Genomic DNA, 24,885 nt, shown 5'->3' with positions numbered 1-24,885 from the left:
TAAATCAAGAAAAGAGAAACTCAAATCAAATATGCAGTGTGACATGATAGGAATATTTCACGGCCTTGCAAAAAACAGAGGATATTTAGAACATAAATTTTACAAAATGATTGTAAATGTGCATTCTTAGGCAGAAAGATGGTATGTTCATGAGGCAATTTGCAAACTTGAGGATAATGAGTTGATTTTGTATTGTTTTCTTTTTGGAGTGAATTGGGTTTATCTTTATTTTTGTTTGTTTTTTTACTTAGGACATTTTAAGTAATTTGTTGATTATTGAATAATAAAGCTCAATTCAAAAATCTAAACTTATTCTTTCAGTCACCATCCAATGCTTGTGACCATAGAATAAAGTGCAGAATTAATTCCAATACCATTGTCTGGTTCAACATTCTTAAAACTGCCACTTGTTGGTCAATCTCAAGATCACCTCTTTACTCCCTCATGAACAAGACTCTTGAAGGTACTTGAATTCCATGTTTTGGGGCATTTTACACTATTTAACAACTAAGAAGCAAGCCATTCTTTTTCTGGGAGAAGAAGATGATCTTAGACCTGACTGTGTTAATTCTCATCCTAATCACATGGTACTCAGTACCACTTCAATGTATACTGCATATCATAGCCTGATAAGGCCTAAAGGACAATTTCATCTGCAAACAACAGAGATGCAGCCCATAGATTCCCAAGCCATAGATGCACCTAGCCGTTACTCAGGCCTGTTTCTCTTGCAGGTATCCAACAGATACTACAAAATACAGAGTTGTAATATTTTTTCAAGTCCATAGTCCACATTGGAGAGAACTGGCAAAGTCCCTTTACCCTCCAAATATCTGTGCAAGGAGAAAGAAACAGACTATGATTCCAATTCTACAGGCAGGGTGGTATACCCAATATTCCTATATAATATAATAATAATTCCATTTGAATTTCAAATATAAACCCCATTCCACTGCCTCATGGTAGGCTTTACCAGGGAGGCTAAGGAATGTATGCCCTGAACTTACTCATTTTTTTCAAATGGGACAAACACCTCAGTTTGCCAGTCCAAAGGCACTGTGTACCCTCCTTTTATATAGCCTTCCCATTTGCTTTTCATACAACCCCGTGTGTGGCCTTGGCACTCTGGAGCTTTTTTCATTGCAAGAGCAACCTCAGCAGAAGAAAAATACCCATACCCAACCAAAGCTTCTTGCAATATCTCCTAAAGGATGGGTCTATTCACAAGGTGTCAGAGTTCCTCAGAGTGTTCTATCCATCATTTAACAATATCTCCAGGTGAGTTAAACACATTCCCATTCTTGCTGGGAGCAAGAATTACTCAGCTTGAGTAATATCCCAATTACCCTTCTGGAATTGCCAAATGATTTTTCTAGAACCTCTTCAAGGCAGTCCAAAAGTTCTCCAAGGACTCACCACAATCCCTCCATACAATGACCTTTGCTTCAGCCAGTTGTGTAGCTTCCACCTGTTTAACTAGTCATTACTGCTTAGTGAAATTTGAAGACACTCATGCTAGAATTGCACAGAAGGCCTCTTTCTTCAGCTTCACAGATTTTTTGTCACCCATTTCCAGCAATGGGTCTGATGGCTATGGTCATGATCATTTTTTGGTCACAGCCCCTTTCCAGCTGTCTACACTACGTTACCTCTTCCAAGATGCACGAGAAGCTTTCAGAGGTAAGGTTTTATCACCAGTTGGTGGTAAACTGACTCAAACAGACAGAACACCAAACAAGGGAGTGGGAGTGTACTGAAACTGACTACTGTTCAGAATGGGTGAAAAACACAACTTAGTCTTATTTTCTAAGGACCAGCTAAGCTATTCACAAATAACTATCAAACAACAAAAGTTTGGGTAACTGCAATTAGCTGTGAGATATCATGAAGCTACCACCACTCTGAAGTTGTTCCTCAATATTATCATAAGAGTAATTTGAGATGATTGATGACAATAATGTCCCATAAATATGTGCATGTCTCTTATAATTCAGGCAAATGTACTCCATAAAAAAGACTTTCATTTTTTGTTATTCTCTGCTATGTTATGCACAATGAAGGAGGCCTTTTTGTTTCTTATAAAATAATGTTTGTATCATAAACACAGACCACACAAAACAAATTATGCTATTTACCTGTTTTAAACAAGGTGTTTTATGCATCAAGTTATGAGGTTACATGTAAGCTATGTTAATTTCTTAAATGTTTAAAAGTCACAAACACATTTTAGTCAATCACAAAAAATACCAACAATCTTCTTCTTCTTTTGGCTGCTCCCATTAGGGGTTGCCACAGCGGATCATCTTTTTCCATATCTTTCTGTCCTCTACATCTTGCTCCATGACACCCACCACCTGCATGTCCTCTCTCACCACATCCATAAACCTCCTCTTAGGCTTTCCTCTTTTCCTCTTGCCTGGCAGCTCTATCCTAACATCCTTTTCCCAATATACCCAACATCTCTCCTCTGCACGTGTCCAAACCAAAACAATCTCACCTCTCTGACTTTGTCTCCCAACCGTCCCACTTTAGCTGACCCTCTAATGTACTCATTCCTAATCCTATCCATCATCATCACACCCAGTGCAAATCTGATCATCTTTAACTCTGCTACCTCCTGCTCTGTCTCCTGCTTTCTGGTCAGTGCCATTGTCTCCAACCCATATAACATAGCTGGTCTCACTACCGTCCTGTAGACCTTCCCTTTCACTCTTGCTGATACCCGTCTGTCACAAACTACTCCTGACACTCTTCTCCACCCATTCCACCCTTCCTGCACTCTCTTTTTCACCTCTCTTCCACAATCCCCATTGCTCTGTACTGTTGATCCCAAGTATTTAAACTAATAAATAAAAAATAAATACCAACAATATATGCAAAAAAATATTAAGACAATAAATAAACTCCATGACAAAATATGGCTAGAGGCAACCAAAGAGATTGAAAACGTGCATCTGGCATGGTCACATCATGAACAAATAAACTTGATATAACATCTAATTGGCTGACCCATTTATGTGAAAACATAAAATCCAAAAATTTACATAAAATTTTGACATATATACCCTGAAGTGTTTACAACAGTCTAATAGTACGATGCATGTGACCAAGACAATTGTTCCCAAAAAAAAACTTTTTGGCCTCAAGCAATCAACAAAATATTCTCCAACAGAATATTTACATGCTGTAATGGTTTTGTGGCACAACCTCAGAATTGTTCAGATGCTGGAGGGGAATAGGAACAGGTGTGCACCAAAGAGGTAAGAAGCAGGGTCAGACAAACAAGGGACAAAATTAAGAAATGAACTAAAAAGAAAAAAGGTGATGATTGTGTAGAAAAAATAAATACTAAAAAAAGGCAAAACTATGACATAAAAGTTGGACAAAAAATGATTGCTAAAATCTAGAGGATCAGATCTAGGCTCAAACACTTCAGCTAAACCTGAGGAAGGACTTAAATATCAAAGGAGAAAATGCACAGGCCAGAGTCTATTGACAGCCAAATAATTGCTGTTGTATGCCAGGAGAAGACGTAGCTAAGGGCATGCCCAAGCACAAGGCCCATTATCACCTTGTTTCAATCTGACCAAAATTCAAAAATACAGATGACTTATCACTTGTTCCTTTGTTGATGCAACAAACAAGCAGGTGCTCCTACAGCTTGTCTTTAGGATAACAGCTTTTTAAAAGACAAGGCAGCTTTGAAGAAAGCCTTCTGCTTTTAGGTAAATAGTCACCAGCAGATAGTGAATCAGCCTCACATGGTTGACTGTAATCTGCAACTCCAGCATTCTGCTTCTGTGCAGCCAAACAAATAGTTTGGCACTGGTCACAACATAAGCATCACTGGGTATTACAATAAAGCTTGCTCTCATTTAGTCAAAACAGAATATACACTCAGCAAAAGTAAAAGGAAATGAGAGAGGTGTGAGAATTAAGAGATGTGAACAAGCAAACAGATGAATCACAGATGAAAATAACAGCTTAATAGCTCAACATACCATAGTTAAGATGCCACCACATATTCCAAATCAACAACTCCCAACCACCTGTAGATACTCAGATTCTCAGAATTAAAAACTGCAAATACACAGGGGATAAGGGAGGACAGGCAGGTGGCAATGCAGAGAACATGCAAACCCATCAAATATGGTTAATAGACTAAGCATTGAACCCAGGTTCCTTAGGCTCTTTGACTGCAGTGTTAATCACTGTTCCATCCTGCCATTTGCACAGAAAACAGCAGATATAAAACTCAAGAGAGTTTTCTTACAAACCAACTGCTATTGTAGAGCTCTGCAAAGACAAATGAATTAGCTGCCACCACCCTAACCTACATTTAACACTAGAATTACCAGAGCCTACAAAAAAACTCGTAATTCCGTCCCACCTTAAATCGCTTCTTAAATCCCTTCACACCTCTCCGCCAGCACCCTTTGTCTTTTAAATGTGCTGATAAAGAGAAGCTTGGAGCAGCCGGCTATTCCATCCCCCCACCAATTTAGAACGTGCACGAACTTCTCTCAGCTCATGCCTTGATTGAGTATCTGGGAGTGAAGTGGAGTTTTAGAGTGGAAATAATAGATCGTTGTTTGGAACACACGCATTTCATGTCTGTTCCGTTTCTACAGTAATCTGTGTCAACACATTGTTAAAACAGAAACGTTTTTATATTCTAGTAGTAGATGACAAAATGTAGGCATAAACTATATAATGTATGAAGCCTGAAGTCCAAATAGCAAAGAAATATTTTCACAAGAATAACACAATTGCGCTTTTATTCAAAAATATAACTGCAGAAACAAAAAGCCGCCTTAACATGCAACATTGACAGCAGTTTATTGTAACTGCCTCCGTGGTTCAATAGACTTAGCCCCCGCTTGGGAATCAAGAGGTCACGAGTTTGATCCTGCGCCCCTCTGTTTTGAGAAGTAAACTGCTCATTGTCTTACTGTTTTAGAATAAAAGCATACATTTGATTTCAGTCTGTAACAGCCGGTGCAATTTATGATCCTTGTAAAGGTTAGCTTTTTTTTGAATTCACTTTTCATTCTCTCAGTCGCGTTCAGAATCAATCCATACAACCCCATCTGACACGGCTGTTTTCACTAAAGACGCGCTATAGCTCTGCAGTGTACCACGATGCATACTAACGCTGCCCCCTAAACCGGGTTCTGACACACAAATGCTGGCAAAGCTGCCTTCTTCGTATCTCACCGTCACTTGCTTTTCTTTTTATTCAGTTTTATTGAGTGTTCCTGCCAGTACCCGCATGTTGTTGTATGCTGTTTCTTTTGTACTCCAGGACATGCAGAGGAAAGAATGGTAAAGAGCAGTAACTTCGGCGCTATATGCAATCATCAGACACTCCCCATCTGCCCGTGTTGTTCAAACACAGGAACATATGTTGGTGTAAAAGTATAACAAAAGTGCACTTTTATTCAAGTGCACTTTTTCCATCACCTTTTCCTGTAAGAAGCAATGTACACACTTCTCTCTATGCTGTGGTTTCTATTACACACCTGAAAGAAAAAGACAATATATGTGAAAATATAATCGCACTAATGCAATATTATTTGTGTATATATGACATGTGGCTAACCTCTCTCTCTCTCTCATTTCTCCTAGGGCACGAAGCAGAAAATGGCCGACAGTGGGGTAACTCGCGTTGAAATCGTACTTGAGGAACTCCAAGCACTTGATGAACAGATTCAGAAACTCCTGTCCCGACGGAAATACCTGAGAAATCTGAAGGCCCGGCTGTTGGAAAAACCGTCCTCGCCATCTGTAATCAGAGTAACATCAACCCCGTGTTGAGCCGACCTCACCCCGCGCCTCGTAGGAGCGACGCCGCTGCTGACCTCGGTGGATTTCAGCTATGCAGGCGGGGGTTCAAGGCCAGAGCACCTCCATCGGCACAGGCGAGCATTTTATCTCAGAACCGGTTTGACCCTCTCCGCGTCCCCATTTCGCCTTCAGCACCTGGTGATGTATTAGTGGTAGGTGATTCTATCGTTAGAAACCTTAATGTCGCATGCCCTAATGCAAAATCGTTTGTTTCTTGTTTTCCCGGTGCTCGTGTCCGAGATGTAATGAAATGCGCGCCAGCAGTCTACGAGAAACACAAGGAGAGGACAGTTGGAGCAATCGTCTTGCATGCCGGCGTAAACGATATAAGGCACCGACAATCAGAAATCCTGAAGGCTGACTTCGCAGCTTTGATTAAAGACACGAAGGAGAGGACCCCATCGGCAAAGATCTTCGCTTCGGGTCCACTACCTCTCATCAGACGATCCAACGAGTACTACAGTCGCCTGCTAGGGTTGAACAACTGGCTACAGGGTTTCTGCAAGAAGAAGGATGTCGGCTTCATCAACAATTGGAATCTTTTTGGAAAGGCGCGTCTCTTCAAGCTGATGGCCTGCATCCGAACAGTTTCGCGCCGGTCCTCTCCGAAAACATATCAAGGTAATTCGTTTTTCTTGACTATCTATCTCTGCTCTTAACCCCTTCCGAAATAATACTGCTGTGCCAGGACATGATGAATGTTTAATAGAGTCTTCCGTTAAAGTGCACACCATTAATACTGTAATAAGCAATCTCAATGCACGTAGAAAACCTAGGAAATACGGCATAAACTCCAATAATCTAATTAAAATCACTATTTTAGAGGAACAATGTATTAAAACTATAAAACAGATCACAGATTAAACAAAAATGCACACAGAGCGCGCTAATAAAATAATTTAGTTCCTATTCCAAATAATAATAACGCACATAGTACTCATCTCTGCACCTCGAAACATTAAATATGGCACTATTAAATGTTAGAGCTTTAACTAACAAAACGTTTTTTATCAACGATCTTATTAGTGATAAAAAAATAGATCTTATTGCACTAAATGAAACATGGCTTGTTCAGATGCGCGCAGTTTTAATCGAATCTGCCTCCGGATTACAGTTTTACTCGTGCAAACCGCCAGGGAAAAAGGGGGGGCGGATTGGCTAACATTTACTCGAGCCGATTAAAATGTAAAGATGTCAGTTTTGGTAAGTTCAAGTCCTTTGAGTATCTCGCCGTTGTTATCCATGGAGATTCTCAAGTTCTAGTACTATCCGTGTATAGACCTCCTAAATATAACGTCGTTTTTTGAGGAATTCTCTGACTTAATGTCAATTTTAATTACTAACTATGACACACTCCTAATAGTTGGCGACTTTAATTTTCATATAGATAATCAGTGTGATCTAAAAGTAAAAGAATTTATGAACCTCCTGGATTCTTTTGATTTGAGACAACTCATAAATCAGCCTACACATAAAGCAGGTCATACGTTAGACTTAGTGATTACTAAAGGACTGAAAGTTGATATAAAACAGATCATTGATATTGGTGTATCAGACCATTTTCTTCTACTTTTAATATAGAAATAATGATAAAAACACTCATGAGAAGCATATTGTTAAAAAACGCTTCTTTGATTCGGCAGCAGCTTTAAAACTTACAAACATTTTAAGCAATCAGTCCGTTTATAGTGCCAGCTATAATAGCGAGGACAATGTAAATAGTAAGGTGGAAAGATTTAATACTAAAGTGAGAGCTGCTGTTGACATAGTTGCACCTGAAAAGACAGTGAAAAAATCTTCTAGCATTGCTATACCATGGAAGACCCAAAGAGTGTCTGATTTAAAGAGAACATGCCGTAGAGCTGAGCGTCAATGGAGGAAGAGTAAACTTACTATCCACCACGAAATATTAAAAGTCAAGATAACAGAATACAGTAATCCCTTGCTATATCGCGCTTTGACTTTCGCGGTTTCACTCTATCTACGGATTTTAAATGTAAGCACATCTAAATATATATCATGGATTTTTAAGCTGGTTCACGCTTTCTGCGGACAATGGGTCTTTTAATTTAGGTTACATGCTTCCTCAGTTTGATTGCCCAGTTGATTTCATACAAGGGATGCTATTGGCGGTTGGCTTAAAAGCTACCCAATCAGAGCACGTATTACATATTAACTAAAACTCCTCAATGCTATAAGATATGCTTCCCGCGTGGCGCTTGTTTGCTTCTCTCTATCTTTCTCACTCTCTCTGCCTGACGGAGGGGGTGTGAGCAGAGAGGCTGTTTGCACAGAGTACACGGACGCTCTTCTACAAAATGCCGCTTTATCGCGGTGCTTCTGTATACTTAAAAGCATGTATTGATTTTTTGATTGTTTGCTTTTCTTTGCGAGCTCTCTCTCTCTGACATTTTCTGCTCCTGACGGCGCTCCTTTAAAGATAAGATATGTTTGCTTTCTTTTAATTGTGAGAAAGAACTGTCATCTCTGTCTTGTAATGGAGCACAGTTTAAACATTTGACTAAAGGGTGTTATTTCATGTCTAGAGGGCTCTAATAATGTTAACAGTGTGGGAGAGTTTATAAGGGCTTAAAATATATAAAAATAACCATACAAACATATGGTTTCTACTTCGCGGATTTTCACCTATCGCGGGGGGGTCTGGAACGCAACCCCCGCGATCGAGGAGGGATTACTGTACAATAACACTGTCCGTCTTGAGAGACGCTGCTATTTCTCCAAGATTATAAATAACAATGCTAGTAATCCCAGAGTCTTATTTTCAACAATTGATCGCCTACTAAACCCAGGTAGCTCAAAGGAATGCCTCCTAAGTGCTTCCAGTGAAACCTGTGAGGCTGTCGCTGTATTTTTCAATCAAAAAATTAATGATATTAGAAATAACATAGTATATCTCCCCAACACTAAGGATCCTCCTAAACCCCAGCATCCTGTTATAAACAAATTAAACTCTTTCACTAGGATAGATTTACCTGATTTAAAAAAATAATCTCTCAATTAAAACCTCCACCTCGCCCTTGACCCAATACCAACAAGGTTTTTCAAAGAAGTATCAGGCGCTAATTGATAATGTTCTGACATAGTAAATTTGTCACTAGATACTGGGGTCTTCCCAGACTGTCTTAAGACTGCTGTAGTTAAACCCCTACTTAAGAAACATAATCTCGACCCCTCAGCTCTTGAAAATTTTAGACCCATCTCTAACCTGCCTTTCTTAAGTAAAGTTCTGGAGAAGGCAGTCATTATGCAGTTAAATGACCACCTCAATAAACATGCTATTCTTGATAAATTTCAGTCGGGTTTTAGAACAAATCACAGCACAGAAACTGCACTCGTTAAAGTAGTAAATGACTTGCGGGTAAATGCAGACAGAGGCCATTTATCTGTTCTCATCCTCTTAGATCTGAGTGCTGCATTTGACACCATTGATCACAACATTCTTAGAAATCGCCTTAGTCAATGGGTGGGCCTCTGGCAGTCTTAAATTGGTTTGAATCCTACCTGACAGGGAGAAAATTTTTGTTAGTTGTGGGAATTACAACTCAAGACACATGATATCCAATATGGTGTTCCACAAGGCTCTATCCTGGGTCCGCTGTTATTCTCAATCTACATGCTTCCGTTAGGTCAGATTATCTCAGGGCACAACGTGAGCTACCACAGCTATGCTGATGACACACAGCTGTACTTATCAATAGCACCTGATGACCCTGATTCTATTGATTCACTAACAGAATGTCTGACTAGTATCTCAGAATGGATGAATAGTAATTTTCTCAAGTTAAATAAAGAGAAAACTGAAATTTTAGTGATCAGCAATAATGGATACAATGAGGCTATTAGAAATAAACTGGATACATTAGGATTAAAAGTCAAGACGGAGGTAAAAAGCTTAGGGGTGATTGTTGACTGTAATCTGAATTTTAAATCACATATTAATCAGATCATTAGGACAGCATTTTTTCACTTAAGAAACATAAGTAAAGTTAGACCTCTTATATCACTGAAAGATGCTGAGAAATTAGTTCACGCGCTTGTTTTCAGTCGACTAGATTACTGTAATGCACTCCTCTCAGGACTACCCAAAATAGATATAACATCGCTAGCAACTAGTGCAGAATGCAGCTGCTAGAATCCTAACTAGGAAAAGAAAATCGAACACATTTCTCCAGTTTTAATGTCACTACACTGGTTACCTGTGTCATTCAGGATTGACTTTAAAATTCTGCTTATGGTTTATAAAGCCTTAAATAATCTCGCCCCATCTTATATATCGGAATGTCTGACACCTTATATTCCAAATCGTAACCTCAGATCCTCAAATGAGTGTCTCCTTAGAATTCCAAGAACAAAACTTAAAAGAAGTGGTGAGGCGGCCTTCTGCTGCTATGCACCTAAAATCTGGAATAGCCTGCCAATAGGAATTCGCCAGGCTGATACAGTAGAGCACTTTAAAACACTGCTGAAAACACATTACTTTAACATGGCCTTTTTATAACTTCATTTTAATCGTAATTTAACTTAATCCTGATACTCTATATGTTCAATCTCCTCAAAATAACTATTCATGGTGGCTCTAAAATCGCTACTGACCCCTACTCTCTTTTCTGTTTCTTTTTCCTGCGCCACCACCACCTACTCAAAGCTTCATGATGCTCCAACAATGATGGACGGATTAAAAGGCAGAAGTCTACGTGACCATCATCATCATCAAGCCCTTCCGTGAGAATCCTAAATCCAAAGAGGACTGTTTCATTTATGTTAGGTAGAATGCCCAGAGGTGACTGGGCGGTCTCATGGTCTGGAATCCCTACAGATTTTATTTTTTCTCCAGCCGCCTGGAGTTTTTTGTTTTTCTGTCCCCTGGCCATTGAACCTTACTCTTATTCGATGTTAATGTTGATTTATTTTGTTTTATAATTGTGTCTTTCATTTTTCTATTCTTTAATATGTAAAGCACTTTGAGCTACTGTTTGTATGAAAATGTGCTATATAAATAAATGTTGTTGTTGTTGTTGTTGTTATTATTTGAAAACGAACAGCGTCAGATCGGGTGTGAATTTATGCAGGAACTGGAAATTCTCTGATGCGGGACCTTCCCCAGGGAAGAAAGTACAGTGTCAGGTGCTCATTCAGTGTAATAGGAACCATAGCACAGAGAGGTGTGTACACGGCAACAAGTACACGTGTCGTAAATGTAGGAAGGATGGTCCTTGGGTGTGTGGGAACTGTTAATATTTGAATGTGATGATTTTATATAGCACAGAATGAAAATCAGCACTTCTTAGCATTGCACAATGCAAGCTGCCGTATCAATCGCCTACTGTAACTTGCTTTCTTTTTTCTTCGGTTATACAGGTAGTCTTGAATAAAAGTGCACTTGTTTTGTTTTGCGAAATGAAGTGTCTGCGTGCACTTTTCGTGGCATTACACGGTATTTTTGAGCATGCCCGTTTGAGCAGTATAAAAGTATTGAAAAGTATAACAAAACAACGGGCAGATGGTGAGTGTCTGATGATTGCATATAGCGCCGAACTTACTGCTCTTTACCATTCTCTCCTCTGCATGCCCTGGAGTACAAAAGAAACAGAATACAGACGCGCTATAGCTCTGCGTTGTACCACGATGCATACTAACGCCCCCCCACCCGGTTCTGACACACAGACGCTGACGAAGCTGCCTTCTTCGTATCTCACCGTCACTTGATTTTCTTTTTATTAAGTTTTATTGAGTGTTCCTGCCAGTCCCCGCATGTTGCTGTATGCTGGATATTTTCACATGTATTGTCTCTTTCTTTCAGGTGTGTAATAGAAACCACAGCATAGAGAGAAGTGTGTACATTGCTTCTTACAGGAAAAGGCGATGGAAAAAGTGCACTTGAATAAAAGTGCACTTTTGTTATACTTTTACACCAATATATGTTCCTGTGTTTGAACGACACGGGCAGATGGGGAGTGTCTGATTATTGCACATAGCCGGTTACTGCTCTTTACCATTCTTTCCTCTGCATGTCCTGGAGTACAAAAGAAACAGCATACAGCAACATGCGGGGACTGGCAGGAACACTCAATAAAACTGAATAAAAAGAAAAGCAAGTGACGGTGAGATACGAAGAAGGCAGCTTCGCCAGCGCTTGTGTGTCAGAACCGGGGCGTTAGTATGCATCGTGGTACACTGCAGAGCTATAGCACGTCTTTAGTGAAAACAGCCGTGTCAGATGGGTTTGTATGGATTGATTCTGAACGCGACTGAGAGAATGAAAAGTGAATTAAAAAAAAAGCTAACCTTTACAAGGATCATAAATTGCACCGGCTGTTACAGACTGAAATCAAATGTATGCTTTTATTCTAAAACATTAAGACAATGAGCAGTTTACTTCTCAAAACGGAGGGGCACAGGATCGAACTCGTGACCTCTTGATTCCCAAGCGGGGGCTGATTCTATTGAACCACGGAGGCAGTTACAATAAACTGCTGTCAATGTTGCACGTTAAGGCGGCTTTTTGTTTCTGCAGTTATATTTTTGAATAAAAGTGCAATTGTGTTATTCTTGTGAAAATGTTTCTTTGCTATTTGGACTTCAGGCTTCATACACTATATAGTTTATGCCTACATTTTGTCATCTACTACTAGAATATAAAAAACGTTTCTGTTTTAACAATGTGTTGACACAGATTACTGTAGAAACAGAACAGACATGAAATGCGTGTGTTCCAAACAACGATCTATTATTTCCACTCTAAAACTCCACTTCACTCCCAGATACTCAATCAAGCTGAAGTTCGTGCATGTTCTAAATTGGTGGGGGGATGGAATAGCCGGCTGCTCCAAGCTTCTCTTTATCAGCACATTTAGAAGACAAAGGACGCTGGCGGAGAGGTGTGAAGGGATTTAAGAAGCAGTTTAAGGTGGGACGGAATTACAAGTTTTTTCGTAGGCTCTGGTAATTCTAGTGTTAATGACATATTGGATTCACCCCCACAGCTTCCATATTATGGCTGGGGTCCAACCTTCTCAGTTACACATGCCAGAGCTCTGCCTAAACTACACTAAATTCTTGAACAACTCTGTCATTGTTAATACCTGTAAATTCCAAGGCATTCTGCAGGATGCCTTGTCAATATACATCAGATGAGCATGGCAGAATTAAACCCTGAGCTTCTCTTAAATGTTGAAAAATATGACAAAGGACTACCTATCCCACATCAGTTAATACGTTCACTTGGGCAATCAGAGGAAGGAGGACAGGGCCTTCTTGTGTTACACATTACTAAAAGTATAAAGGTGTGCTTCTAAACCTGTCACACTCCTCTACAGTACCAGAACTAATGTTACTATGCATCCACCTTCAGAGCCACTCAGTCTTGAATGGGAACCAACCCCAGATAGGGTGCAAGTCCATCATAGGTCACTCTCATACTGACACAGTCGAAGTCAATTTAAAATTTAGGCCAATTAACTCACATATGTATGGGATGTGGGAATAACCCTGTATTGCCATGAGACATACCCACACAGACACTAAAATAACATGATAATTCCATACACAGACAATGCTGAAGCCAGGAATCAAAATCAAGACTCTAAAATTTTAAATGAACAGTACTAGCCATTGGGCCATCACAACACCTTCTGGTGCAAGTAATACACGGTGTGGCAAGAGGCTGGGGGGCGAGGGGACGACCACCCTGGTGGCTTTGGGGACCACGGGAACAGAGCTTAGAAGCTTAACCCTATAGGGACCCGAGGTCACCACCATCGGGCGCCCCAATGCCTGAGGAGCTTTGGCCCTCAGCACTTCCACCACACCTGGAAGTGCTGGGGGGAAGAAGACCAGGGATACCCGAAGTGCTTCCAGGTGCGCAGCTGGTACTTCCGCCACACTTGGGAGTGCTGGCGGAAGCCAATCGGGAGGCACATGGAGCACGTCCGGGTGTGTATAAAAGGGGCTGCCTCCCTCCATTCGATGGCTGGAGTCGGGAGTGCAGAGGACGAAGTCAATAAGGGGAGGAGTGGAAGCGACACGAAGTAAGAGAGTCATTGTGAGGACTGGTCTTTGGGGGAGTACTGGGGTCATGTGTGCTTCACTTTATTGTATTGTACATAGTGTAAATAAACGTACGTGGTGATTCAAACGATGTCTGCCTGTCTGTGTCCGGGCCAGTCTCCATAAAGGCAAATGCATAAAATCATGTCAGCTAAACCAGAAGATGATTGGAAATAATGTTTATATTTCCGCATACAGTATTAACAAGTAAGAAAATGTATTCATGGCATACAATTTGGTATTTTAGAGACTTTTTAGTTGGTCTGAAAGTTGGAGCATTTTTAGATTCATCAAAGAGTTTGCTATCTCAACTTGTTTATTACATATTTTTGTAACAGTAAGATATATTCAAAAATAATAGTATAAATAAAATGTAATTACATGTATTAGTAGTATACAAAATATATATTTTAATGCCACTTTATAATATCATCTGGATAAAAATGCTTCCATAGGCAGCAGAGTCCAGCTAAAGTGAAATGAACCATGTGCTGTTGTTAGTTGTATATGGAGGATGTAGTTCAAATTTCTTGAACATAAAATATTTCAAACAAGAATCTGACAGAGATTTAAAATCTGTACTGAAGTATTAACCGAAAGTTGTTGGATGCATCCGAACATAATAGATGATGGATCATTGTAGTACTTTGCCAATAATTTAAAGTATTAGGGAAATATTGAATCATTATAATCTTTAGAAACTGAAGCCATGAGGTTGTGTTTTTAGTGTAGCAGAAATACAGAGTACATGTTTAGTCAGTGTGGCATAAAGTGTCACAAGTGCATCTTTCACACATTTCCACATAAGTTAAGCATCTTTTATTTTTTACTTTTACAGACATGAGCATCATGCCATTTGACTTCTTTGATTTCAAGGAGAAGAAGAAGTTGAGATGCTGCAACTGAAGTTTGCACAAGACGCCACAGAGTTGAGCATGGGTCTTATGTTTCAACCAGGGTTCTTCTCCTAGTCGGTGTTCAAATTTCATTTTTATGTCTTTTTTGCTCATATTTGATTCATTTGCTTGTGTTGTATTGTTTATGTTGATTGTTTATATTATTTGGTGTTGACTGTATTTTAGTTTTGTGCATTATTTAATTTCTATGTGTCCACGCTACTGTGTTCACTGTATTTTGTGGGTGGTTCCCCAAGAGCTGGGACCAATTCTCCATCTTCATCAAGGAACTGCCCTCAACCCAATAAAAGCTGAGAGAACAAACATTTCATTTAAGTATGTTATGTGTGCATTCTAGGTCATGGTGAGTTCTCATTTGATTATAGCTGTGTGAATTTTAGACTTATTTGCTCTGTTTTTGACCTTTCTCTGGTAATTTAGTGTTTCAGACTTGTTTGCCATTGGATCGCCTGTTTTTCAAGGCTACTTCTTCTGTGCCTTTTGTGCTCCTTGGAGCTTCTTTTGCTACAGAGCATTTTTTGTACAATAAAGGTTTCATTTCATAGTGATCTTTCATTTGTAGTTTTTGTTACAAAAGCCAAAGCTTGATGGACCCTTCCACTTGTGGGTTTTTTGCAACAGTTTTTGGGACTTTGTTTGGAAGAACTTTCTAGTTCACAACAGCAGGATGGGGGCAGAAGTAGAAGTCGGACTGTTAGCATATAACAAGACCTACCCCTGCATTTTAGTGCTTACCTTGTACGGTGATGAATAAACAAACAATATCCATCCATTTTTCAACCGAGGAGGAAACCCACGCAGACACGGGGAGAACATGCAAACTCCACGCAGGGAGGACCCGGGAAGCGAACCCGGGTCTCCTAACTGCGAGGCAGCAGCGCTACCACTGCGCAACCCATAAACAATATCATTACTACCATTTAGAAAACATATTACTACCAAAATGAAAAAATAAATATACATCTATTGTATTTTACATAACATTTACATTTACTTGTTTAGCAGAAGCTTTTACCCAAAGCAGCTTACAAAAGAGATATAGTATATAATTGAGTAAATGGCAATCTGGAGGACTGTTTGGGAGCAACGGTTACAGGACAAGTTTGCATAATTGATCACCACTAGTGAAGAGCTCAGAACAAAGTACAAGTTACAATTTCCAGGTTACAAAATCTTGCAGCAAGTATCAATTAGACACAAATTCACCAAACAAGAGAGTTTTCAAATGCTTGTTAATCACATTGAGGGAGTTAGAATTTTAAATGGAGGTGGGCAGCTTGTTCAATCATCCAGGAGATACACATGAAAAGATTCTGGACTAAGATTTGATACCGCACAAATGTAGCATCACTAGACACCGCTAAGTAGCAAACATGCGTGTTCGAGAAGTATCTCCATAAATACATGTGCTGATCCATTGACTGCTCTGTAGGCAAGCATCAATGATTTGAACGTAATACATGCCACTACAGAAAGCCAACATAGTGATCAGAAAAGAGGTAAAAACATTTGCCTGTCTGGGCTGGTTGAACGTCACACATGCCACTGCATTGTGAATCATCTGCAGTGGTTTAGTGGTACATGTCAGTGCTTCTGCTAGCAGAGAGTTTTAGTAGTACAGATGTGACAATAACAACATCTCGACCAGGATTTTTGCTGCATATTCTGTCAGATGCAGCCTGATCTTATGGATATTGTACAAAGTGAATCTGCAAGACTAAGAGACCATAGCATCATGGTGCCTGAAGGATAGCTGGTCATCGATCACAACCACAAGGTTTCATACCAATGTCATAACTACCTTACATTTTATAATCAATCCCCATCTACATATGACCCTGCACCATCCCAGTCCTGCAGTGAGATGTCCATGCTTCGGCATGTAAAACTGTTGATATTTCAGTGTTCTTCCCTCAATAGAGGCAAAACAGTAAAAATAAAAATATGCAGGTTGAAGCAACCATTCTCAAGGTAAAACTGAAATAGTAAACTAATTTGTATCCAAATGTTTTTCAGTTTTAAGATAAACAACTTCACAGATTCACAAATGCTTCTCATTGAGAGATTTTGAAATGTTTTAAATCTGTGCATAATGCTGTATTCAAGATATATAAATGAAAACTGAAGTGTCCTAACAAATATCCTTGAAAAATAAGCAAGATTTGTCTACTGGAAAATGTTGCAAACAGACAGATGTGGCTTTCACAGTAGGTGCGAATGTAAAATGGCACAGCACAGAGAAGCACTATACTTTGTTGTTTAAGGATCAACTGTTATGATTTAAAGCAAAGAGGTTGTGGAGCCTCCTGAAGGGTTAGGGCTAGAAGGGACAAATCCCAGAACAGAATTCTTATAAATGATAATTTTTTAATCATAACATTTTCAAAACATTTCATAAAAGAACCCAAATGACAAAAATGAGTGGTCTAAACTTCCTTTTGTACGTAGATAGTAGGTAAGCAAGTTCAAGTCCCAATACACAAATTCAGATATGAAAAACCAAGAAAAGAAACAAAATCCCAATAAACTGGAAAATCCAATGCTTGTTATAAATGCACTCGAAAGAACCAACAGAGCACTGAAGGATCTGCACTCAGCTGAGGAAGATAAAGGCTGAGGGTGATCCTGCAGCTGTGACATCAGGGAGGCCCAACCTCTTAGGGCTTCACCCATAAAGTACAAGGAAACACAGAGGAACAAATCCTTGAACACAGACATTGCATAATAAACTATTTGATAGGGATAGTACACAATAAATGAATAATAAACAAAACCAAGAAAAACTGAACTAAAAACTTAAAATGCAAGTCTAACCCTTTGTGGCATGCGGCTGAGGGTGGAGCCCAGCCAGGACACCCGGGAGGACTGGAGGAGGGCTGGTGCCTCCTACCGACCACGAGAGGGCAACCGCCCTGGTTTTTGGTGGCCTCGGGTAGGGGGCTTGGAAGCCCAACCTGTAGGGGCCCATGGCCACCGCCAGGCGGCGCCCCGGAGCCTAAAGAACCCTGGAGCCCAGCACTTCCGCCACACCCGGAAGTGCTGGGGGAAGAAGACTGGAGACACCCGGAGGGCTTACGGGTGTGCAGCCGGCAGTTCCGCGGGGTGTGTCCGCGGGGTGTGTCCGCGGAGGAATGCCAGGAAGCAGCTGGAGCCCATCCGGGGTGCTATAAAAGGGGCCGCCTCCCAACCGTCGACAGCGGAAGTCGGGAGGAAGAGGACGGAGCTGGAGAGAGGACTGGAGGCGGCCAGAAGGAAGGCACTTGGGACTTTGTGAAAGGCCCAGACTTTTGGGGAATCGGTGCTGGAGGCACTGGGTTTGTGCACTAGACTTTGTAAATATTGTAAATAGTTTGTGTGAATAAACGTGTGTTGGGTGGAACAAACGATGTCCGTCTGTCTGTGTCCAGGGCCAGTTCCACACCTTAGATTCTTGAAATGCTGATGAAAGTTATTAAGCCCAGTGTAATGTATCACATCTACTATATGGAGAGTAACAATCTAAAAGAATATGTGAGTATTACTGCGTGTTTGCATGTCAAGGCACTGATCTGTGTTTGTGGGCCTACTAGAACTTATGAGATATTGACAGGCCAGTTCAGCTAATGTACACCATGACTGAAGATCTACTGCATTTCTCTCAACTTGTGGGCCTGTTTGGCAGCTTTCTTTGGAGGAATGTCACACTGGTCTGGTTTTACAGGCCTGCTATATTACTCAGCTTTTGCAAATCTGCCAAATTGCTCCTAATTTGTAGGCTTGGTACTCTGCTTGTTATGTGCAATCCTGTCACATCGTTTGGAATTTGCATGGCCAATTTTTCACTCTTTATTTGCAAGTCTGCAGTACTGCTGTTTATTTACTGCCGACATATTGCTGTGTATTTGTGGGCCTGCCATAGTCTGTGGTTAGAGGCTACTTCCAATTCTCCCAGATTGCTTGGTCCTTACAAGCTTGGCATACTGCTCATAATTTGTAGGTTTATCACATTTCTTTCCAATTGCAGCCCAGATTCACAGTTTTTTTATCTGTAGGTGTACTTTATTGATCTATACTGTATATGATGCCCTACCGTAATGCACTGTTTGCAGATCCAGCATACTGCTCTGTTGCTGCCTCAGGCCGGCCACATTACCCTGCATTTAAAAGTCTGTCATGTCGCTCAGTGTGTGGTGGCTTCTTGTATTGTCCTGCATTTAAAGCACTGGCACACGCCACTATATCTATATCTGAGAGAAACAACTGCATGCTGTAGCAAACTAGGTATGCTGCATCTACAGGTCTGCACACTTCTAAAAATGTGGATACAGAACATGATGTATACCATGTCACTTGTGAGATGAGCTTAAATGACCAGATTTAAAGGACTAGATCACTAGTCACATTCACAAAATTGAGTGAGTGTCCTGTGTCCACAGATCTGTGTATAAACTGTCTTTGAAGGCCAAGCATTCTTCACTGCCCTGGTGAAAACATGACATATCCATCAACTGGCAAGGTACAAAGTAAGATGAGATGCCAGCCGATTCCATGGCACACAGCTATCCTGACATATGCCAGTCACCAGATAAAAACCAAATAGCAGCTTTAAAGGAGCAAAGCTGTCTGCTTCACCACCACATTGCCCAAGCTGGGACACATATCAATTTATTTTATTCCTTTTTGTTTTTGTTTTTTTACTGTGCTTTTTAATAAGCGGCAAATCTGCTGTGAAACACAGGATGTGCAACACAGAAGTAAGTGAAGTATATTTATATTTATATTTATACAGTGTGCTAAAGGCCAGAACAAAAATAAGCCCGAACTAAGCATATTATGTGCACAGCAGGTTCTTTCAGCTCTGCTATTGTGGAGATTTCTTCCCCATTTTGTTCAAATTGCCTCTTCCAGCATTACGGCCTAGAAGGTACTGCGGTTCACTTGGCCAGGACTCACTCACAGTACAGAATATCATTAAGAATATTAGTCCAGGCTGAGGCAAACATGGACCACACCTCCACCCTCACACACTTGCAGTCAGACTTGCAGGCACTGGGATAATGACACAATATTTCCTAAACCATTATTTATTTTTCCCTAATCCCAGAAGCCTTCTTAATTATACTGAGTCGGCCACAGTGCACTGCCTTTATATACTAATGCAGTGATAACTGATGAGGAACCTGCAGCAAAATGTTCTAGCAAAGTCACACCACAGAGCCAATGATGCATTGCACTGCGTCACCAGTATGTAAAGTGGGCTCAGAGTCACTGCTCAGTTTGTGGTGGGGGAACCTAAGAAAAGTAGTTGCCTTGGATGTGCATTGGTTAAAAGGAAGTGAAAAGTGCTTGGAAGAAAAATACCTCTGAGCAAAGTCTTTAGTATGAAATTCTAGTGAAAACTGTTATTTCACAGCTTCGGAGTATTAGGTTTCTCAACAGATCTCAACTGCTGTACATGAGGAGTTTGCAAGTCCTCCCCATACCTGCAGGGGTTCTACTCCTTTATCCTAAATATGTGCAGGATAGATAGGTTCAGCATATGTTTGAGTACAGACCATGAAATGGACTAGTGCCCTGCCCATGGTTTGTTCTTGCTTTACACCCAGTTCTGCCTGGACAGTTTCCAGCCATGAGCAGCCCTGAATTAGATTATACAGGTCTGAGAATGTTAAACTACATTATGTAATGTATGTCACTGAAGACTGTATTGATAAAACTTATTAAAGTGTGTTATTCCTAAGCAGAAAATGATGATGTCAAATGCATTGCACGGTCTGCTAAAAATCAAAAAGCAAGACCATGGCATTGTCACATGAATCCGGTACATAGCTAGAAAATTAATATTTACACAGTTGTGCAACCTGCCATTGTTTTGTAAGACTGAGCTGGAGATCATGATCACAACAGAACACAACTGTGTTGGGCATCACCAGAGAATGTGGACTGGATTGCGGCCTATTATGCTGCTGTGCTGGACTGCACTGTGTTTAATAACTCTTTTTGAAATTACTGTTGATTTTGAAATGTTATGTTGTACATCTGTGAAGATTACTGTTTTGTATCACTACCCTAGAAAACATGGGGTGCAGATCATGTTGTACAGCAAGGCTAAAGATTTCAGGAGAGTGCAAGTGTGACAGGGCTATATAGATCACTACAGTGTATCACTGTGCTACACATCACTGTGTAGTACAACTGCGAAGGAGATCACTGAAATTGGCTAAACTAGAGATCACTCCACATAAGAAACGTGGAGCTGCTGCAAAGACTACATTCTGGAGGTGTGCTGTCATTGTTATCCAAAGGAGCGCCAATATTACAAAGCTGTGTTAGAGATCGACAAGTTGAACATTTGCAGTACAGTACATACAGGCCACATGGTTATATAGCTGAGCAAGAAATAAGTGTTATGGGCATCACTACTTTAAATGCCTGTGTTAGAGATCTTATTGGTGCGGTGTACAACTTAACCGTGCCGCTACATTTTACAACACTACATCGCTATGACACATCGAGTCTTTGTGGCACAAAACCTCTATGGATAGTTTTACAACGGTTGTACATGAGAGCACTTAATCATATACTGTATCTCTGCAGTGTGTACAGGCATCTCTGCTCATTAGGATGTATAACTGTGCAATGATGAAAACTTTTTTAAAGACCCCCAATGAGCAGAAAGACACATTAGAGATCACGGCACACTATTACGACGGAGGTGACACAAGTTCTAATAATCAGCCTAGATGGCTGCGTGTAGCCTTACAGGCAAGAGCCCCACTGGCGTAATGACATTCCGTTCATTTAAAACCAGATGAACGGATAGTGTGCACACAACTAATAGCCAATATTACCAGCTTTCGTATTTGATTAGCAAAGTCAATAAACTTTGTTCTCGGCAGATTAGCCACTGACTTAGGAACAAAGTACACACAAACATCGACTTTTTTTCTTTCAAACTGCAGCCGTCAATTCCCAAGGGCTACCAATGTCACTTCAGACTGGACCCCCGTGCAGCAGGCACCAGTCTAGACCGGCCCGCCTTGTGCCCATTCTATCGCGATAACTGGTACGAGATGACACGAAAAGTGTCAGCGAGCACCCCAGAGGAGTCGGACAGACCTTTGTCAAACGTATGGTGCTTCTCGAACGAGGTGGGATGGTTCCGATGCACTTACCAGTTGGTAGAGGACCTGGGGTTCTGTATGTCTTCTTTAGCTGTTATTAACGACAGGCTGTAAGTGTCCAGGTCAATCGCGGGCATGGTGACAGGCTTTTTTTCTTCTTCAGCTAGTTATCGCTGTCTTGTTTAGTAAAAGCCCGTTTTCAGCAGTCCCGCTAAAAGAACCTCGCTCTTCGGCAAATCTGAAAAGTCAACAAGCTGACTGCTGCGAAGTTGTGTGTCGGAATGCAACAGGAAAAAAATCAGTCCAGCGGGAGCGAAACAGCAGCCAGAACCACGCCTCCCGAAAGAGGGCTGAGCTCCGCGGGGCCGCACACCCCAACCAGCCCGAGTTGCTCAGGAGAGAGCGCCCGCTCGGAGACGTGCTGTTACCCGGGCCAACCAGTCCAGTGGTGAGATAGCGGACGATTCACGATCGACCGGGTGAGGTGCTTTCGAGGGGTTGCGTCAAGAGAGATGACACCAACACTTCAGTCCAGCGCCAGCTAAACAAACTCGATGTGCTTATCGGAGCAGAGGCATCGCTTTAAAACACATAGGATATGGCGCAAATGTGGTTTTATCAGTTTTAATATCACTTTGAATCACCAAAAAGTCCATACAAAAGCAGCATTTAGAAAACTGATTGCACAAATTAATTACGAGAGCAGTCACATTTACGTGTAAGCAAGGAAATACGTGCCACAGCGCACATTTCCTCTTCGACACAAACTTTTACTAAACTCTTAATTTTAAAGCCGATTTAATCCAATACATAATCATCTAAAAACTAAATCGCACTCAGTCTAAGTCATTATTGTATTGGGATTTTGTGATTATAACATAATTACATTCCTTTTCTTCTGGTAGAGAGAATTTGAATTAGCATATATAGTTCACAAGGAAATTGGCAGTGTTTTTAAATTAAACTTATCTGCTTATGGGACATTTGGAAGGTAAGTTGTATTATATCAAAATCCATGAAAAGATATCTGTATTCCTTCAGTCACCCATTTTCCAAACCTGCTTTTTCCAGCACAGGATCACTTGGATGAAATAACAGGATAGATATGTTTATATGAATTGTGTATTGGGTGGAAGGATGGGTGAATAGATAACATGAGTAACAAGCTATAATTAAAGTCAAGCATATGAATACAAAAAGTGTGTCCAAATAGTCTTTCCTGCTATTCCTATAGTTACAGAATCTTCTGGGCAGAGCTGAAAACGATTCTGGTAGCAAAAGGCACAAGAATGGTACTGGCTTCGGACTGGTATTTATTTCACTGCAGGGCTGCTCACTCACACTCTGATCATTTAGAGTGACCAATCTGGCTAATTGAATTTATTTGATGCTCTGAATCCCTAAAGGAAAACCATGCAAACAGAATGCACAAACTCCAAACAGAAGTCACCTCAGCCAGGAGGTTAACCAGGTGCTGTAAGGTGGCAGTATTAAAAACGGGGTCACCCATCCAGTACAATGGAAAAGGCAAAGATCAGCTATGCATGGTACAGTAGATTAATTGTCCTGCATCGCACTGGTGCCAGTGTAGGACTCATTCCAGCATTATCTACCAGCTCATCAGGACCTTTAATTGGAATAAGCACATTTAGAAAACAAAGGGCTAAAAATCAAAAGTGTTAAGGAAGTGTAGTAAAAATTATTAGCCATTAATAAGGGAATTTGCGAAAACAAAAAAAACCTATATATTTTTATAATGTGGCATTTGCTGAAGAGTGTACAAGGGAGTCAAATAAAGTAAAACCACAAAAACTTTATTCTGAATCATTTAAGTGAAGAAAATGCACCCAAAACTACTAATTGAAAATAACCAACAATATAAAACAGAAAAAATGGTTCTATCTTAAAACCTCACAGTAACTTATTACCCTTTATTTAAAAATATATCAACAAATGATCTGACAGAAGAATAAACCATACCTATGGACAAATACAAAATGTTAGGTGTTCTGTTAAAAATATTTAAAAGTCTAACAGTCTCTGTATTTTTCTAGAGTAAATGATGGAAGCAGAAAAAGACAAGTAGCCATGCTGAGTTGCTTAGCCATGAGATTTGGTGTAAGAACACAGGTCCTACACTTTATGCCAGGACTAAAACACAAATCAGGCTAAAGGAGAACACATTGAAATCATGTGACTATTTGGTCTTTTGTCTGCAATAGCTCTTTGGTGGCCTATGTCATAGGCCAAATAGTTATCTGCTTATGGCATCTCACCATAAAGTGGGGCAATGTTATCCAACTGCAGCTCCATCGAGCCCAGGCATGACCACAAGGTTAGCTAACTCCCTACAGAAGATGGAGGAGTAGTTGGAGCATCTGGCAATCATTCTTAGTCATAGCCCTAACCAATTAGATGCTTTTAAGAAAATAAATGCATGTCAGCAGCCAATACAAACCAAAACGAATGTCTCTCAACAGACTCCAGTTATATAAACATTTCATTACAAAGTAGATAAAATCTATGGGTTTCTGTCTTTCCACAAACATGCTGTAGTTAAACATATGGCCTTTTCAAAAGTGGGTAAGGTTAGGGCTGGGTTATGGTTAGTCAATAAGTTGCAATCTTTCATTATGTAGCGCTTATGCAAAATAGGGATTTCTGCCTTGAAACTATAGACCTAGCACTATGATGATATCATTGTCCCTACAACCATTTTTTACCATGAAATTCTGAGAGGGAACAAGTTGCATATTGTCACTCATTGGACACTATATTTTGAGGCTTTTCTTACCTAATTTTGTAACAAGCTCACACTACTCTCTCATGCCATCCTATTATGTTACCTGTCTAATGATTCTAAGGCACTTCTCCTCTTTGGTACAAACTTGGTCATGCTGTTCAAATGTAGTGTAAAAAAATAACCCTTCTTAGATATCTAGGTCATGGAA

At 40.4% G+C, this 24,885-nt stretch overlaps 1 protein-coding gene across 1 annotated transcript in view; it reads right to left on the bottom strand.

The window, feature by feature from the left end:
* Positions 1-22,349, bottom strand: part of si:dkey-40c11.2 (drebrin) — a 201,626-nt gene extending 179,277 nt beyond the window's left edge. The window contains exon 1 of the mRNA XM_039759084.1: positions 21,986-22,349. Coding sequence (XP_039615018.1) covers positions 21,986-22,071 — 86 coding nt within the window. The 5' untranslated portion in view covers positions 22,072-22,349. The remainder of the gene's footprint in view (positions 1-21,985) is intronic.
* Between the last annotated feature and the right edge of the window lie 2,536 nt (positions 22,350-24,885).

The sequence above is a fragment of the Polypterus senegalus genome, chromosome 7 (genome assembly GCF_016835505.1).
Source record: "Polypterus senegalus isolate Bchr_013 chromosome 7, ASM1683550v1, whole genome shotgun sequence".
Taxonomy (NCBI): domain Eukaryota; kingdom Metazoa; phylum Chordata; class Cladistia; order Polypteriformes; family Polypteridae; genus Polypterus; species Polypterus senegalus.
The sequence above is the reverse complement of the archived record's forward strand: the minus strand, read 5'-3'. Positions and strand labels throughout refer to the sequence as shown.